Here is a 17179-nt window from a genome sequence, read left to right as displayed (position 1 = left end):
TTCCCAATTCAGTTCTCATATGGGGAACTTCCAGTGTTAGAACAGCTTGAGAACTTACTTACTATTTGTAGAGATGGATAACTTGCAATGGTATATAGGGTGCAATGGTGCACTCGATTTCCACATCCCGTGACAAAGCGTAAGGCAGAATGGTACACAGTATCAAGCTTTCTAAGGTACTGATCAGGTGCATACATATAGAGTAAGTCACCATAATCGAGTAGTGGTAAGAAGGTGGTCGAGATCAGGTGACTTCTCACTTTAAGTGAAAAACAGGACCTGTTTCTGAAAAAGAAGCCGAGTTTAAGCTTCAGCTTTGACACAAGTTTGTCTATGTGAGATTTAAACGTAAGGTTCTCGTCCACTGTAATGCCTAGATATTTGTAGGAAGCAACCCTTTCGATGTCAGTCCCTCCAGCAGTAACACGTGTGGGAAGATCAGCTGGGAGTCTCTTCCCATTTGAGAAGAGCATAAACTTTGATTTGCCAGCATTTAACACTAGCTTAAGCTGGGTAAGATGTGACTGAACAATGTCAAAGGCAGATTGCAAGAACTCCATCGTTTGCACAACACTGGGAGATGAGCAATAAATTACTGTGTCATCAGCATAGAAATGGTAAGCAGCATTAGACAGGTTGATACAAAGATCATTTACATATATGGAGAAGAGTAGAGGTCCCAGTACGGAACCTTGTGGTACACCCTTAAGTACAGGGAGGAAAGATGATGATAAACCAGCAGACTGTACACACTGTGATCTATCCGTCAGGTAATTTGAAAACCACTCTACAGCCTGTCTAGATAAACCAATTTTATGTAGACACTTCGATAAAATGGCATGGTCAACCGTATCAAAGGCTTTGGATAAGTCTAGGAACAGAGCTGCACAGTATTTATTGGAATCCAGTGATTCAATGACATCATTGACTACTTTAAGAGTAGCAGTGATCGTGCTGTGCTTCTTTCTGAAACCTGACTGGTTCTTGGAAAGCAGGCCATGTGAGTCTAAGAAATCTTTTAGCTGCTCACTTATTAGTTTCTCAAGGACTTTGGCTAAAACACACAACTTTGAGATTGGTCTGTAATTGTTAAGGGATGAGGGAACACCCCCTTTCAACAGGGGGAGGACGTGGGCTGATTTCCAGACTAATGGAATCTCATTGCTTTCGATGGTGAGATTAAAAATGTAAGTTAAAGGTTCTGCAATAAAATCAGCAGCTGCCTTGAGAAAATGAGGCTCCAACTTATCCGGACCTGCAGATTTGTCGGAGTTGAGCTTCTTTAGGGCCCTATGGACCTCAACCACCTCAAAAGGAGATAAATTGAAGGGTTCAGTTTCTGAGTTTGAGGGGGGTGACATAAGGGCCTCAATATGTGCGTAACCCGTGCGTACGATCATTTCTAAGCAAAGTGTGTGAGCTACCATACCAGGTCCACAAGATGGCTACTTAAAAAAAAAAAAAAAATGAGAATAAACACTGAACTAGGAAGAACAGCTTTTTCAAGCTTTTCACCTTGGGCATGGAATGGGCTACAGGACCATATCCACTTAGATACCCTGGTCTCCCTCTGCGAGTTTAGGTCTGTATTACATAACTTCCTAGAGGAAGAGTGTCGCTGCTTTCTCTAGTCGGGTCCCAGCTGCAAAACTGCAGAGTTACTGTATTGCCCTGTATTTTACTGTAGTACACTTTTACTGTTATGTAGACTGTTCTGTTTTGTGTTTTTATGTTTACGTGTGATGTATTGTGTATTGTGTACATGCACTTTTATTATGTTCTTGTGTGATGTACCGCACATTTTATTGCTGTCTGATGTTTGCGGGTGTTATTGCTGTCATCTTGGCCAGGTCTCCCTTGCAAAAGAGATCTTGTATCTCAATGGGACTTCCTGGTTAAATAAAGGTTAAATAAAAAATAGGGTTATCGGAAAAAATGGGGTGCACTGACTGCGCTCGCGGGGAACTGTTTTCAGAGATAGCATTTGGGAATGAATGAATGAGGGGCAGTCTAATTGCAGAGAGAACATAAAGAATATGAACTAGAGTCCGCTATACCCGAGACACCTCCTTCATTTGTACCGCAATTTAAGACCCAAATTGGAGCGTGGAACAAAACGCACATGCCATCCCCGTGCACATTCAAGTCCTCTCCACCCTCGGGTCGTTGGCCACCGGCACGGTCCATCGTGATATTGGAGATGGATCGAGCAATAGACTGTTACTGTACCACCCATAGCTGTCAAAGCTCCATCACAAATGCAGTTATGTGAATAGAAAGGTTCCTGTATATGCTCTCGTATTATTGTTTATATAGGCTACCTAATACCGACATCAAAATAGATTGTATGCCTCTACAAATCATATGCAGGTAGAACATTTACGGAAAATCCGTCGCGATTAGGAATTAAATTGATGGTGAACTCTAATCCCTGGGTATTAATCGAACGAAACGAAGAAAAAGCAGTCATATTCCAGCATGGTTATTAATGACACCAATGGCAAACAGTGGTTAACGGTCTTTATTAGTGTTTGCGCTGCCCAGGCAGCAATGGTAGATATCATATCGGACATCACCGTAGCGTGTACAGGTCTGTCAGCCTGTCGCGTATTTCTCCCAGGCGTTCGCTCGGCTTAGTCCACTTTTCCACATTTCATGGGGGTGTTCATTACCATATATGGTTAATTACGGGCGGTTCTATATGCAAATACGTAAAACCGTGCACGAGCGTGGAGCGTAGAACAAATGGTATTTATCAACACGGAGTGTGCGTATGACCCGTGTACGCACGTGTGATAAATCCAGATTTTTCTGTACGTACACACATTCTAAATTCTGTGCTTAAGAACGAAAATAGAACACTTTCTAAGAATTGTTGATAAAAGAGGGCCCAGGCCTATACTGACCCATGTATTCTGGACTCTTGAGGCAGATCTCTCGGAGGAAGGTGTTTGACGTCATGTCAAAGGTTCTTATCGTCAGCTCGGTGCCGAGGCCCTCTATGTCCAGATGGAGCACAGTGACCTCCTGACCTCCTGACAGACGACACAGCTGGACCGACATCTGGAGAAGGAATCAGTATCATTTCAACCTTTATTATCACATTTTATTCTTTTTTTCTATTTTATTCTGGCTCCTAGGTTGCATACGGCCTCAGTGGTTCACATATACACATGTATTATGGTGCCTCATCACCTATCAGACAGGACTTATTATGGTGCCTCATCACCTATCAGACAGGACTTATGTATGGTGCCTCAACACCTATCAGACAGGACTTATTATGGTGCCTCAACACCTATCAGACAGGACTTATGTATGGTGCCTCATCACCTATCAGACAGGACTTATGTATGGTGCCTCAACACCTATCAGACAGGACTTATGTATGGTGCCTCATCACCTATCAGACAGGACTTATGTATGGTGCCTCATCACCTATCAGACATGACTTGTGTATGGTGCCTCATCACCTATCAGACAGGACTTATTATGGTGCCTCATCAGCTATCAGACAGGACTTATGTATGGTGCCTCATCACCTATCAGACAGGACTTATGTATGGTGCCTCATCACCTATCAGACATGACTTGTGTATGGTGCCTCAACACCTATCAGACAGGACTTATGTATGGTGCCTCATCACCTATCAGACAGGACTTATGTATGGTGCCTCATCACCTATCAGACAGGACTTATGTATGGTGCCTCATCACCTATCAGACATGACTTGTGTATGGTGCCTCATCACATTTTAAATAACAAACAGCATTGCTTGTTGTAGTTAACAAAGAGAGGCAGAGTTGATTTAAAAATATATATATATATTAAAAAAAAAAAAATTCCCCATTCGAATCCCATGCCCATCAAACGAAGCTTCGAAGCTTCAAAGTATTTAAGACAGCCCTAGTGTTTAGTGAATTGTACTAAAACGCTGTTTAGCAGAGTTTCCTGGGATTACACAGGATCACTCAAACTATACTCATATTCACCACGGTATAAAAACGGAAATGTATGGATGAAAATGTATGGATCTGTTTTTTGCATGTTGACCGGAAGAAACTCACTGACAATCGACTATGTTATTAGATCCATAGCTAATACATTGAACAAAGCGCTGGCACACAACGGCCATACGCCCACAGCGACCTCTGGCGTCCAATGAGTTAATAGAGCCTGAGGTGTGGCCAACGATATAAACCCATCTCCTATACAACACTCAACTCCAAACCTATTGTATCAACCAGTCTGACACTGTTGACCACTAGGAGCTGCCCAGTACAACCACAGTCTGACACTGTTGACCACTAGGAGCTGCCCAGTACAACCACAGTCTGACACTGTTGACCACTAGGAGCTGCCCAGTACAACCACAGTCTGACACTGTTGACCATTAGGAGCTGGCCAGTACAACCACAGTCTGACACTGTTGACCACTAGGAGCTGCCCAGTACAACCACAGTCTGACACTGTTGACCACTAGGAGCTGCCCAGTACAACCACAGTCTGACACTGTTGACCACTAGGAGCTGCCCAGTACAACCACAGTCTGACACTGTTGACCATTAGGAGCTGGCCAGTACAACCACAGTCTGACACTGTTGACCACTAGGAGCTGCCCAGTACAACCACAGTCTGACACTGTTGACCACTAGGAGCTGCTGCCCAGTACAACCACATTCTGACACTAGTGATCATTCCCACTGAAGTGGGGTTTTAAATGCCTTGCGCAAGGGAACATCAATATCATTCACCACCTGCATGCTTTTTTTGCCGTAGCCTCTGTGAGCGAAGACGCTCTTTGATTGCAGCGAAGAAGAAAAAGACGCTCTCCGATTGGCTAACCCTAACCCTAACTCTAAGCATAACCACGTCGAAAGAGGGCCTAAGCATAACCACTTCGAAAGAGGGCCTAAGCATAACCACTTCGAAAGAGGGCCTAAGCATAACCACTTCGAAAGAATGCCTAAGCATAACCACTTCGAAAGAGGGCCTAAGCATAACCACTTCGAAAGAGGGCCTAAGCATAACCACTTCGAAAGAGGGCCTAAGCATAACCACTTCTAAGCAGATAATAATATGTACAAGGCAGAAGAGACCCTTCGGAGCTAAACCAGTCAGAGAGGGTATTTTCTTCTTCGCTGTACGCGGCCTAGCCAATCAGAGAGCGTCTTCGCAAACAGAGGCTATGGAAAAATCCTGACTGGGCTTTTGAACAGACAACCTCCGGGTCACCAGCCTACTTCCTGTTCCGTACCTCACTGATCTCGAACGTCATGATGAAGTCGGTCATGTTCTTCTGCGGGTCCTTCTTCACCAGCCCCCTCCTCCTCAGCGAGCCGGAGCGGCTCAGGGGGCTGGACGGGTCGGAGAAGAACGTACGGTCTCCTATAGGAGAGCTGGGGGCGTCGAAGAACAGCTCCTCCTCTGAGCCTGATGGATGAACGCACGCACACACACACATACCAGGACAAATCACACATACGTAATGTTAATATATTTATCACAATAGGTATGTTGCTTGTGTGTGTGTGTATTTCAGTGTGTGTACGTGCGTGTTTATGCATTTCAGTGCGTGTGTGTTTATTTCAGTGTGTGTGTGTCTGTGTATGTATTTCAGTGTGTGTGTGTGTGTGTGTGTGTGTGTGTGTGTGTGTGTGTGTGTGTGTGCCCAGAAGAGGTCCCAGAAGATATACTGGAGATACATGCCCCTGACAATGGGAGTCAATGGGGTTACAAGACTGGTGCTGAATACAAAGTAGGTGCCAATAAGAAATAATGGCAACAAATGTAATGACCACCAGAGGGCGATGATCAGGGGACAAATACTGCTACTTAACACATTGAGTGCCACGGGCGTTTTTTGTCGTTAGTTCATGCCGACCTTTGAGTGCCCCCGACACTATATAGCGTTTGTTTGTCGTTTTTTTTTTTTTTTTTTTATTGGCGATTTGAATTCATATTTCATCAATCGAGCCTCGGGTTAGTGCTGCAGAGTCTCTCTGAGCTCAATTGGGAAGATACCGCCCCCTATCGTCTCTCCCTGTGGTACTGCACCCCATTACTTTACACTGATGCAGGGGGGGTGGCCAGTTTCCTCATTTTACTTTTCCGTCAAGGCCAACTGAAGGATCGATTGTGCTCACCGGCCCGGAAAATGCGTGGATTATGTATTTACAGGACTCAACACTGTAATCAATAAGCGTGATCGATATTTGGAATGGCGATCAGGAATTGGAATAATCTTTTTGGATAACATCTGATCTCAGGTAAGGAATTTATTTTACCAGTCTTAGGATAATCAGAGCTGTTTTCACAGAGATATAAGCGTTTGCCCTGTGCGTGTGTGTGCGCGGTGATCGCTGATGAGGAAATGAGAGAATCGATTTTTCAGCCCGCCTCTATAGCGTGCATAAGTACACATATACTATCGATAATCTAGCGTTTATTTGAAAACTATTCATAAATAGGCCGAAAAATGACAACGTTTTTGTGTATGCTAGAACAGCGGTTCTCAACAGGGGTGCCGCAGAGAGCTTGGATTACAGAAAATTATCACTATAGTGCTATCTGTTGCAGCTGCACTGTTTTCCATGAAAATACCATATTTGGATAAGTTTGACCATTTCTCAAAATCTGAAAATCATTATTTAATAAAACACAGAAAAGGATCACCAAGTTACTCTGGATAAAAAAAACCTTTACAGACAACATTGAGACAAAGCTTCCTGACACATCTCCATCCAAACTCTTGGAAGAACTAATTGAAATCTCATCTGATACCACCTGGAGAGCTAGTTTCAGAGTGTGGTGCTGAGTACCAAGTATCTCATGATGCAGCAGTTAAGGTGTTGATACCATTCAGCACCACATATCTGTGTGAAGCTGGCTTTTCCATGACAGCTCTGAAAACAAAATATAGGGCCAAGTTGAGCCTTGAGGATGACATGCGTGTTGCCTTGTCAAAGATCAGCAGCAGCAGACCTCGCATTGAGCTAGAAATGTCCACTGAGTGAACGAGTGCTTATTTTCTGTATTTATTTATATTTTTTGAGAAATGGTAACTTGGTGATCCCTTTCTGTATTTAAAAGAAATACATGATTTTCTGTTTTTGAGAAATGGTCAAACTTATCCAAATATGCTATTTTTATGGAGAACAGTGCAGCTGCAACAGATAGCACTTTAGTGATCCTTTTCTGTATTTAAAAGAAAATACATGATTTTCAGTTTTTGAGAAATGGTCACACTTATCCAAATATGCTATTTTTATGAAAAAGTGTGCAGCTGCAACAGATAGCACTTTAGTGATAATTTTCTGTAATTTTATTTAAATAAATATGCTATTTGATTTACTACTACAAGCAGTGTAATGTCAACAGTACTAAGCCATTTAGACCTGAAACACCTGTGTTCCACCCATCAGGGTTGGTACCGACCCCTAAATGACATTATGATCATAGATCCATATTTTTCAGAGTGATGCAAAAATTTGCGATTTAAAAATCAAACGTTTTCAAGTATTAACATCACTAACATGTCACAAAAGCATGTAGAATGTATATTATCATCAATACGTTAGTTTAGCAATAGGTTCAAAGTGTTAAAAGATAGTTTTAAGTTTTCGATTTTCGATCGTCGATTCCAAGCTTGAAACGAAAATGGAAATTTTGAACCATGGGAATTGTAGTCTTTTTGCGGCCATTTCGTAGAGGACATGCCTAGCTGTCGACCAGCGTTACGAACTACACTTCCTGGCAAGTTCTATGGGGGTTCAAAGTTCAGAGTTGAATTATGAATTATGTCAATAATTGTTATTATTCGCGATAATAAGCCACAAAAGGTAAAGTCTTTGACAAATATTGAAACGCAGTTAGTTTCTCCTCCCTATTGTTAGCATGTAGGAACAATTAGATCTGAAATTAGTTTCAAAACGGTTGCACTGTGGGGAAAATAAAAAAGTACACTAGATTACAGTAGATATCATTATCTGTTCTTATGCACGCCTGGTGATACTAAATCCAAATTGAACTTGGGCATTTGAAAGATACTATATGTATATATATATATAAATGTGCAAATTGGCTATAATAAGGTAATGTATAAGCATCTATTCTATAATAATATTTCAAATTGCATTGGTCCGGATGGGAGAATTCAGTACTGTATCTACAGAACCTTCGGTTTTATCATCTTCCCTTTATTAATTTCCTTCGATTTTTTGTACACATGATCTCAAGAGGGTACTGAACGAGGTCAGTGGCAGTTTTTTAAGTTTGGTCATTATTATCATGGTGTTATTCACTGTCAAAGATGCAAAGAAAAATCATAATTCATATTGTCCTTTGTTTCATCACAATTTAAGCAAGCCTAGTAATAAGACACAACATGTCTGACACTGTGAATACATTCCCTGAGGTCCATAGATGTACCTAGATACCAAGAATATGCAAATAGCCCTTGTAGAAGTGGAGCAATATTCCATTTACTTAGGTATATATTTTATGCAGATTTTCACATCGTGTGGAACAGGTTAATAATGCATTATATATGCATATACACACAAATGTGTTTCCCGGTTTCTTAAATAAACATTATTTTGAAAGCAAGCACTTTTGTCATCATTGTAGCAAAAAAGACAGGACCGGAAAAGTCTTTATCGTATGTAGGGGTACCCTGGAATATTTTATTGAACACAGGGGTGCCTTGGCAGCAGAAAGGTTGAGAACCCCTGTGCTAGAATATTCCAGTAAATGCCTTTTATCACGGAATCTATATATTTTCCTGAAAAACGAGGGCTTTTCAAAATGCTATAAAACGAAAATGAACGGATTAAAAAACAATCCGTTTCGACAATGTTGACTGCAAACAAGTCATTGATAAGCGACACATAGCCATAATGTAAGACAGAGATTATGCGTTCACAACGCTATCATTGAAGTGGGTGGTGGCATTTAACCATGTTTCCAATGTTAATGGCTGGCACTCAAACTGTTAATAGCAAATAATGATAAAGGAAGAGATGATATGATAAAGATTTTTATAAATGTGTTATAATCAGCATAGCCTACATGATTAATATGAAGACAGAACCTTATCCATGATACTGGAGGAACATTTTATGAATAGTGTGATATGTGTAAAATGATTAATGTGTGAAGGGTGTAACAGAGTATGGGCCATGGCTATACTGTATACAAAAGCAGAAGTTAGGATGAGTGGCTACATAAAAAAGCAGAACTCATGATAACACCTCGAAAGCTCTGGAAGGCCTGGGGTAACACCTAGAAAGTGACTCACGCTGAAGGGAGCCAAGTACGAGATCCTGGGCCTGGACAGAACAAATACGAGATCATGAGAGAAGGTTTTAGTGTGATTGGTCAGAACAAAAAAAGATAGTTATTGGTCGAGCAAGCGAAGGAGGGAGGACTAGAGGAGGGATCGCAAAAAAGCCTATAAAAAGGGCTGCTTTACTGATTTTACCCAGAGCTAGGATCGGCTCTCAGGGTAAGTTGTCCTCTGCCTAAACCAACCTAGTTGAGGACCAGAGGAGCTCCACATACTACGGAGACTTCGAGGGGATCGCTACAGCTCGGTCAAAATACCTAAGTGAGTATCCAAGGCTCCATTGGTCAAGCCGCGTGTCAAAAGGAGCGCGGTTTCTGCTTACTACCAGGGCTTGTTCCAGGGCTAGGTGGTGGGCATGAGGTGGCGTTCTCAACACCGGTAAACCCTGTAAATCCCTAGTTGTGTGCGAAGCAATAATCTTCCTCTGGTCCATCCTTAGACACTCCAGGAGGAGACCGGCTGGGTAAGAATCTCTACGCAGCTTAAGACACTCCAGGAGGAGCCCTTTGAACGGAGAGCTGCTCAGTAGTCTTGTACAAGGCTAATTACTGGGATTGAACAATGTGTGTGTGTGTGTGTGTGTGTGTGTGTGTGTGTGTGTGTGTGTGTGTGTGTGTGTGTGTGTTTCAATGTCTGTGTGTCTGTATGTGTGTTAGGTTAGGTTAACTTTATTTGATCAAGGGGGACAGCGTACATTAATAAAACATTTTACAAATGTAAATGCACCCAATTTTTGCCAAAAGGCTAATTTCCATGGGCAGTCCCCCTGCCAGAAGGTACAGGCAAAGAGCCTGTGTGAAAAAGGGTTAGCAATAAAAACAGAAAAAAATCAAGATAAATAACATTAGAATAAAAACACAACAAAAGCACATACGATAGGGATATGATAGGGATAGTGTGTGTGTGTGTGTGTGTGTGTGTGTGTGTGTGTGTGTGTGTGTGTGTGTGTGTGTGTGTGTGTGTGTGTGTGTGTGTGTGTGTGTGTGTGTGTGTGTGTGTGTGTGTGAATGTTTGTGTGTGTGTGTGTATGTGTTGTCAAGAGACCTGGAAAATTGAGAATCCCACCCTTCCCAGTTAAGACAAGGTGGGCCTTACCAGAGGATCTGTATCTGACCAAAGCTGAGATGGGTGAGAAAGAGGGTCCTAGAGGCCCAGTCAAAATTAATAAGGTGGTAAGATTCCAGGAGATTCCTTCCCAGGGGAGCTGCGGACTGCAGAGACATTCTTCAGACCAGAGGGAGTGCCAGCCCTTCCAGAGAAAAGATGGGATCCCGTTCGGGGTGATATGATATCAGTCTAATACCATTCTAGGGGCCACGCGAGGACACAGAGGGAGAAGACGGGACGGCATGGAGAACGGGATACAGGAGATGGAGAAAGCCCACGCGGAGGGAAAGGTGGAGCGGATCAAGGCGATTGACCCAGCACCACTGATCCTGGCGATCAATGAGGCATCAAGCAGTGACGAGGTCCCAGAAGATATACTAAAAAATTTAATAAATGTGTTATAATCAGCATACACAGAAACATGATTAATATGAAGACAGAACCTTATCTACAATAAACGTATGATACTGTATAAAAAAGCAGAACTTAGGATGAGTGGCTACATAAAAAAGCAGAACTCATGAAACTCGGAAAGTTCCGGAAGGCCTGGGGTAACACCTAGAAAGTAGTTTCTATACTTTCTTATTAATTCCAACTGTGGCTTATTTTCCTATGTGCCAAAATTATTAAGCTTGAATAAAAATTACATCATTGTATTTAAAGAGATTGTGTGGAAATTCTCTCTTTTATTCCGTGAAGGGGTTTTCTAGAAGGTGATTGTAAAGGTTTAGGAAGGGTGTGTTTTCAACAGGTTCTCAAAGGTTACTATTAGGTACAAACATTTCCCTGACTGTGAAAGTATACTCATGGTTAAAGCTTTTCCAACACCCACACGACTCAATCATAAGTAGAGAGCTGTCGTAAATTGTGGTAACATCAGTTATACATGTTGAAGATTATGAGTTCTTGGTGCAGGAAATGGAGACTTGCGATTAACAGTGAAAAAACACAGATTATGCACTTCAGGAAAAAACAGCAGAGTAACCATACATTTCAATTTGGACCAACGCCCCTGATTTACACATACTCTTATAAATATCTTGGTTTTATCTTTAATGAGGTACATGAGCTTCATAGAAGGAAGGAAAATACTGTGAGTCAGCAGGAAGGGCGCTAGGGGGTGTGTTGAGTAAAAAGGAAGTGTGCACTGACCTTGGGTTTTCAACATTTACACAACTATATGATTCAATGGTTGGTTCCGTTTTATTTTATGCTGCTGGAGTATGGGGTTTTGATGATGCACCTGAATGTAATGCTATCAAGAACCGTGCCATGAGATACTTCTTGGGAGTCCATAAATATACAGCAAAAGGGGCTATAGAAGGGGACATGGGTTGGGACTCATGTTTGGTCAAGCAAAAATGTGAAATGGTGAGGTTATGGAACCGCCTGGTCCAACTGCCAAATGACAGGGTGACTAAAAAGATATTTAACTGGGACAGAGCACACGGTCATCCCTGGTCAAGAGAGATGTCCATGATTTTTTCTTCTGCTGACTTAAGTATGATTTTTATGAACAATCTGCAGTGTAAGGTTCACATAATTAAAACAAAATTATCAACAATCCATCAGGATAAGTGGAAGGTGGAAATATGGAAAAAACCTAAACTTAGAAAATATGTTGAAATTAAAGATGAGTATTTTACTGAACCTTATGTAACGTTAAACTTAAAGAGAAGACGGAGGTCTCTGTGTGCCCAGTTGAGGTCTGGCACCCTGCCATTGGCTGTGGAAGTGGGTAGATTCCAAGGTAAACCTGAGGAGGAGCGGTTGTGTGTTCTCTGTGATCTGGGAGTGGTGGAGGATGAATACTGTATACTTTTGTTTGTCACTGCCCCTTGTACACCGATTTGAGGAGGGCTTTATTTGAGAAAATTCAATTTGTAAATCCGGATTTGTTTTGGCAGTCTGAGAGTTGTATGTTGAGTTGGTTTTTTGTGGAGGAGATTTTCAGTTTTGCAGGATTTTTGGAGATAGCATGGCACTTGAGACAAAACACACTATATCCTATATATGAATTCCCCTTGTTTCTTTGTTTACATACACTGTTTACAGCTTGTTATATTATGTTTTATTTAGTTTTCTTTTTTTGTGGCCATCTTGGTCTATATACTTATTGTCAAGTATACTATATATACTTATTGTTTATGTGTCTTGTAAGCCCATATGGGCTGGCATCTGTATGTAAGTAAGACACAAAAATAAAAACATCAATCAAATGTAGGAGCCCGGCTGGGTAAGAATCCCTTGTGCCTCTGGAGCGGACCCTTTGAACGGAGCTGCTCAGTAGTCTTGTACAAGGCTAATTACTGGGGTTTAACAGCGTGTGTGTGTCTGTTGTGTGTGTGTATTTCAATGTGTGTGTGTGTGTGTGTGTGTGTGTGTGTGTGTGTGTGTGTGTGTGTGTGTGTGTGTGTGTGTGTGTGTGTGTGTGTATTTCAACGTGTGTGTGTTTGTGTATTTCAGTGTGTGTGTGTGTATATTTCAATGTGTGTGTGTGTATTTCAGTGTGTGTGTGTGTATATTTCAATGTGTGTGTGTGTATTTCAGTGTGTGTGTGTGTGTGTGTGTGTGTGTGTATTTCAATGTGTGTATATTTCCATGTGTCTGTGAGACCTAGGGAGGTGATGCTGAGGGTCTCGCAGGACTCGAAGAGGAGTGAAGACCGGAGGTCTGCAATGTTAGGAGGCTTCCTGGGAGTCAGCTGAGGGGTGAAAGACTGCTTGGACTGAGCAGAGGGGGGGGGGGGGGGGGAGAGAGAGAGAGAGAGAGAGAGAGAGAGAGAGAGAGAGAGAGAGAGAGACACACACACACAAAAGAATAACAACATATTAAATTGATCAAATCATTATCAATGCAGGTCGTTACAGATACGGACCACTAGCCTGGCCTAAAACTCTGCTGGTCCGTATCCGCTACCATTCATTTGTGCTATAACTTTCTAATGAACGCTCGGAGAGGAAATCTGTATCGAATCTCTTGTTTCGACTCTGGAGAAGACGGTAAGCGCATTTCCCATAATGTTCCTCTAAAAGATGTGGGACCAATAAACACTCAGATTATCATTTAGCATTCTGCATTTATTTAAATTTAATTTCATTGCATCTTTAATTCATAATGCGTTATTGCAGCAGTATACTGAAAACAAATGTGTATTTGCCCCAAAAACACAGTCTTATACGGAGCTGCATATAATAGTCCATGACGCTTCACAGCGGCCGTAGATGAGCACACAATAAAAATAAACTTTATTTGTATAGCACTTTTCATACAAGAATTGCAGCACAACTTGCTTCACAGCAGCACAAATAGACATAAAATGCAGACATAAAATGCAGTAAAAATAGACATTAAATTAGCATAGAATAGACAGAATAAAAGCAGTGCAGAGAATAAGGGGTAAAAACGATGCAACAATAAAATAGATCACAGTGTGGATGTAATAAGTGTAAGGTGGCAGACCAAAGGACCAAAATAAATTACTACTACTACCAAAACAATACCAGTACTACCCTTAGCATAGGAGAGGAGTGAGAAACAGAGCTGTCAAGAAGACAATACCAGTTCTATTATTACCTTAATAGAAGTGGCGTGAGGTCCGGTGCTCCGGGGGGCGGGGCTACTCTCAGGCCGAGGGATGCTGTCAATCAACTCTAGAACGTCTCTGATTTTATCATCAGAGATACGCAGAGACAGCAGAGGCAGCTCCCCAGAGATCTTAAATCTAAATAACATAAAGCACACAAACACATTTACACACACACAATCATACAAACACTGAGGGCTAGATCCACAAAGAATGGATTGCACGGTGCTAGTTGCACCCTTACTTACAATTCATTATGAATTGAAAATGGGGGACCCTGATGTAAACAAGACGAAAGTATTTCTCTGGTCTGCATCCCCTTAACAATTGTGTGTATTGAGCCGTACTGTATTGTACCCATTCTGCAATCTGTTAATACAATTTTCATTCAATCAATCACTGCGCAGATTGATTGATTGAATGACATTTTATTAACAGATTGCAGAATGGGTACAATACAGTACGGCTCAATACACACAATTGTTAACACATTGGCGCCCAGCCACAGAGATGTCCGTGTTTCGGCGCCATGCTTAAAGGGGAACTATCTTATAAATGGCCTTTTTCAGTGTTTAGCATTGTTTCCTGGCTATGTGGACTTATATTAACACTATGGTCGCCAAAAACGCCATACCACGTCATTCCCCGCCATGCTCATTCTGCCAAAGACGCCGTACCACGTCTTTGATATCAATATTTCAAAAATCACATTTCTCCCCCGGAGACTTGAGATCTACTGTTGATCCCCTCTCAACTCTCCAACGGTTCAAGAGCGCCATCTGGTGGCCGATCGCCCAGAGCGGAAACAGGAAATGGAAGCTGGTGCTCATTCCAATTCGGTCCGATCACTCGGTAATAGTCCCAGGACTCGAGCTAGACACAACGGATAGCAATCCGTTACCAATAACTCGATAAACAACATGATTTGGACGTACCGTATATACTATTATACAACCTGGAAATGGATCGCATATTTCTACATCCCATAATAGGAATATTTCTGTTCCACGCTCATCGCCCAACGCTATGAGGAAGCTACGGTAAGATTCAGCGTTATTTTTTAACGTGTTCGATACTAACTGCTCTAATGATCATATCACCCACACTAGATGAATCATCTAACGTTGGCCACGGAATTATAAACGACCCCCCCCCCCAATCCGGTCAACATCAGATGATCAGTAGTAACTTCTAGAAGCACGTCCATTTGAAATGTTTTATCTCGCGCAGATTCCTATCAAACTGTATTTGATCATCAATATAATGCATTTGGGGCTATAAATCACGTTCTGGAGAAAGCTGCAGAAAACGATAAAAACATACTTATACTTTAGACCGTATTTTAGTATGAATATGTGAATGAAAAAGTATAACGTTGCTACACCCTAAACAATAGATACTTGATGTTGAATGGGCCATAGTAATGTCAATTTAGCAATACAATTTAAAAAGTTATAGCGCTGCAAAGAAGGGGAACTTCTCCATAGACAAATAGAGCTGGCGGAGGATGGTATATTAAGAATATAAGCCTGGCAACCAAAGTGTTAATAGGATCTATGTCTCTAATTCTCATATTGGCGCATTCTTCCAATTCTCCTCTCACAATATTCACCCTCACTGAACTGAGTCATCTGAAAATGTGCATATCTGTGATGTCAGAGATTTCTCAGCTGCATAATAATGTGGCAGTTGGTGTGGCAGTTGGCACCAGGCCTCACAGTGGTTGGAGCCCAGCCTCAAAACGGCTTGAAAAATGCTGTTTTTGAGTACTTGATTATAAATACAAAACAATTAATTTTTTTGAAAAAAAAACGTACAGATGTGTTCCATAGACTCACAGGAATTGTGTAAAAGTGCCCAAATAGTGAAAGAAATAGTCAAATAGTTCCCCTTTAAAGGGCCATCCACGGACATGTCCGTGGCAAGGTTGTTTTGGCTTTTATTCCATTTTAATAACCTACTCAATGTCACCGAGCGGCACTGCAGAAGTACCCCACTCTTCGAATTCTGAAAAGTGCATTACCGGCCAGATCCTCTTAGGGGCGCTGTCTCGATAATGCAGTGTGCCCTGTGGCAGAACGGTGCTCTTTTTTTTTTTTTTTACTTTCAATGGAGTTTCCAGTCAGCTGGATTCTATATGTGTAGCCTGTAGCTTGGAATACCTTTTGCGACGCCAAATTCACTATGCAGTAAAGGAATATATCATCAGCCAATGGACATATCGATCTACCAGATGGCGATCAATAACTGGGAAATCCTTTTGGGGATCCAACCGGCCCACGGTAAGATCTTTTTCACGTAAATTACACACTGATCAGGCCTTGCGCTTTGATAGCCAACCACCCGGTCAGCGAATAAGGCTACTGAGGCTAACGCGGTTATTGGTAATCAATAATCAGAAACTACGTCCCCCGCCCCCTTTCATGCATTCATGGTGGACCATGAATACCGACAATATGCATTTTGGATTTTAGCTCCAGCTTCTGTAGTGCCGAAACGCTGTTCGATTTAATGTTATTAGCTTAGCGCCCTGTATCTCGCCTTCCAGGAAATAATAATAATAATAATTAATAATAATAATTGTTAGACTAGAAGTCTTTATTTGTCATGCAGTTTAACACACACACGCGAGATGGGCAACCCACAGGAACACACACACACATGCACTGAGTCGCCGATGAAATGTCTCTCTTCACTTTTCCCATCCCATTGTCCTTCCCCCCATGGGCAGCCGGGAGCAGATAGGGCGTCAACGTGAGCCGCGCCCCGGGGACCAATCCAAGTGCTCCTGTCCGTCTTCGTCAAGGACGCCACAGCGTTAGCGATCTGTTGTGCATGTTTTTCCATTGGGTTTATCTTATCGGGGGGAAACCCTTGCGAGTACGGGGAGAACATGCAAACTCCACACAGAAAGGCCTGGGAGATACCCCACCTGAGTACCTGGCATCATGGAAACCTGGTCTCCAAGCGGGAATCGAACCCTGGACCTTCTTGCTGTGAGGCGACAGTGTTAACCACTACACCACCGTGCCGGTTATACTATATATATACTAATATACTAGCCCAAATCCCATAAAACGCTTATATTCAAGACGCTATAAAATGAGAACGTATTGATGAAAAAATTATTTCTTTAAGC

General features: G+C 42.0%; 1 protein-coding gene across 1 annotated transcript in view; it reads right to left on the bottom strand.

Moving 5' to 3' along the window:
• vps13a (vacuolar protein sorting 13 homolog A) overlaps positions 1-17179 on the bottom strand; it is a 381735-nt gene that overhangs the window by 176018 nt on the left and 188538 nt on the right. The window contains 4 exon segments of the mRNA XM_084308048.1: positions 2907-3063; positions 5259-5434; positions 13071-13182; positions 14031-14178. Of these exon segments, the coding sequence (XP_084164174.1) occupies positions 2907-3063; positions 5259-5434; positions 13071-13182; positions 14031-14178 (593 nt within the window).

The sequence above is a fragment of the Notolepis coatsorum genome (assembly GCF_963971535.1).
Source record: "Notolepis coatsorum genome assembly, chromosome: 1".
Lineage (NCBI taxonomy): Eukaryota > Metazoa > Chordata > Actinopteri > Aulopiformes > Paralepididae > Notolepis > Notolepis coatsorum.
This window is presented reverse-complemented; position numbering and strand designations above follow the sequence as displayed.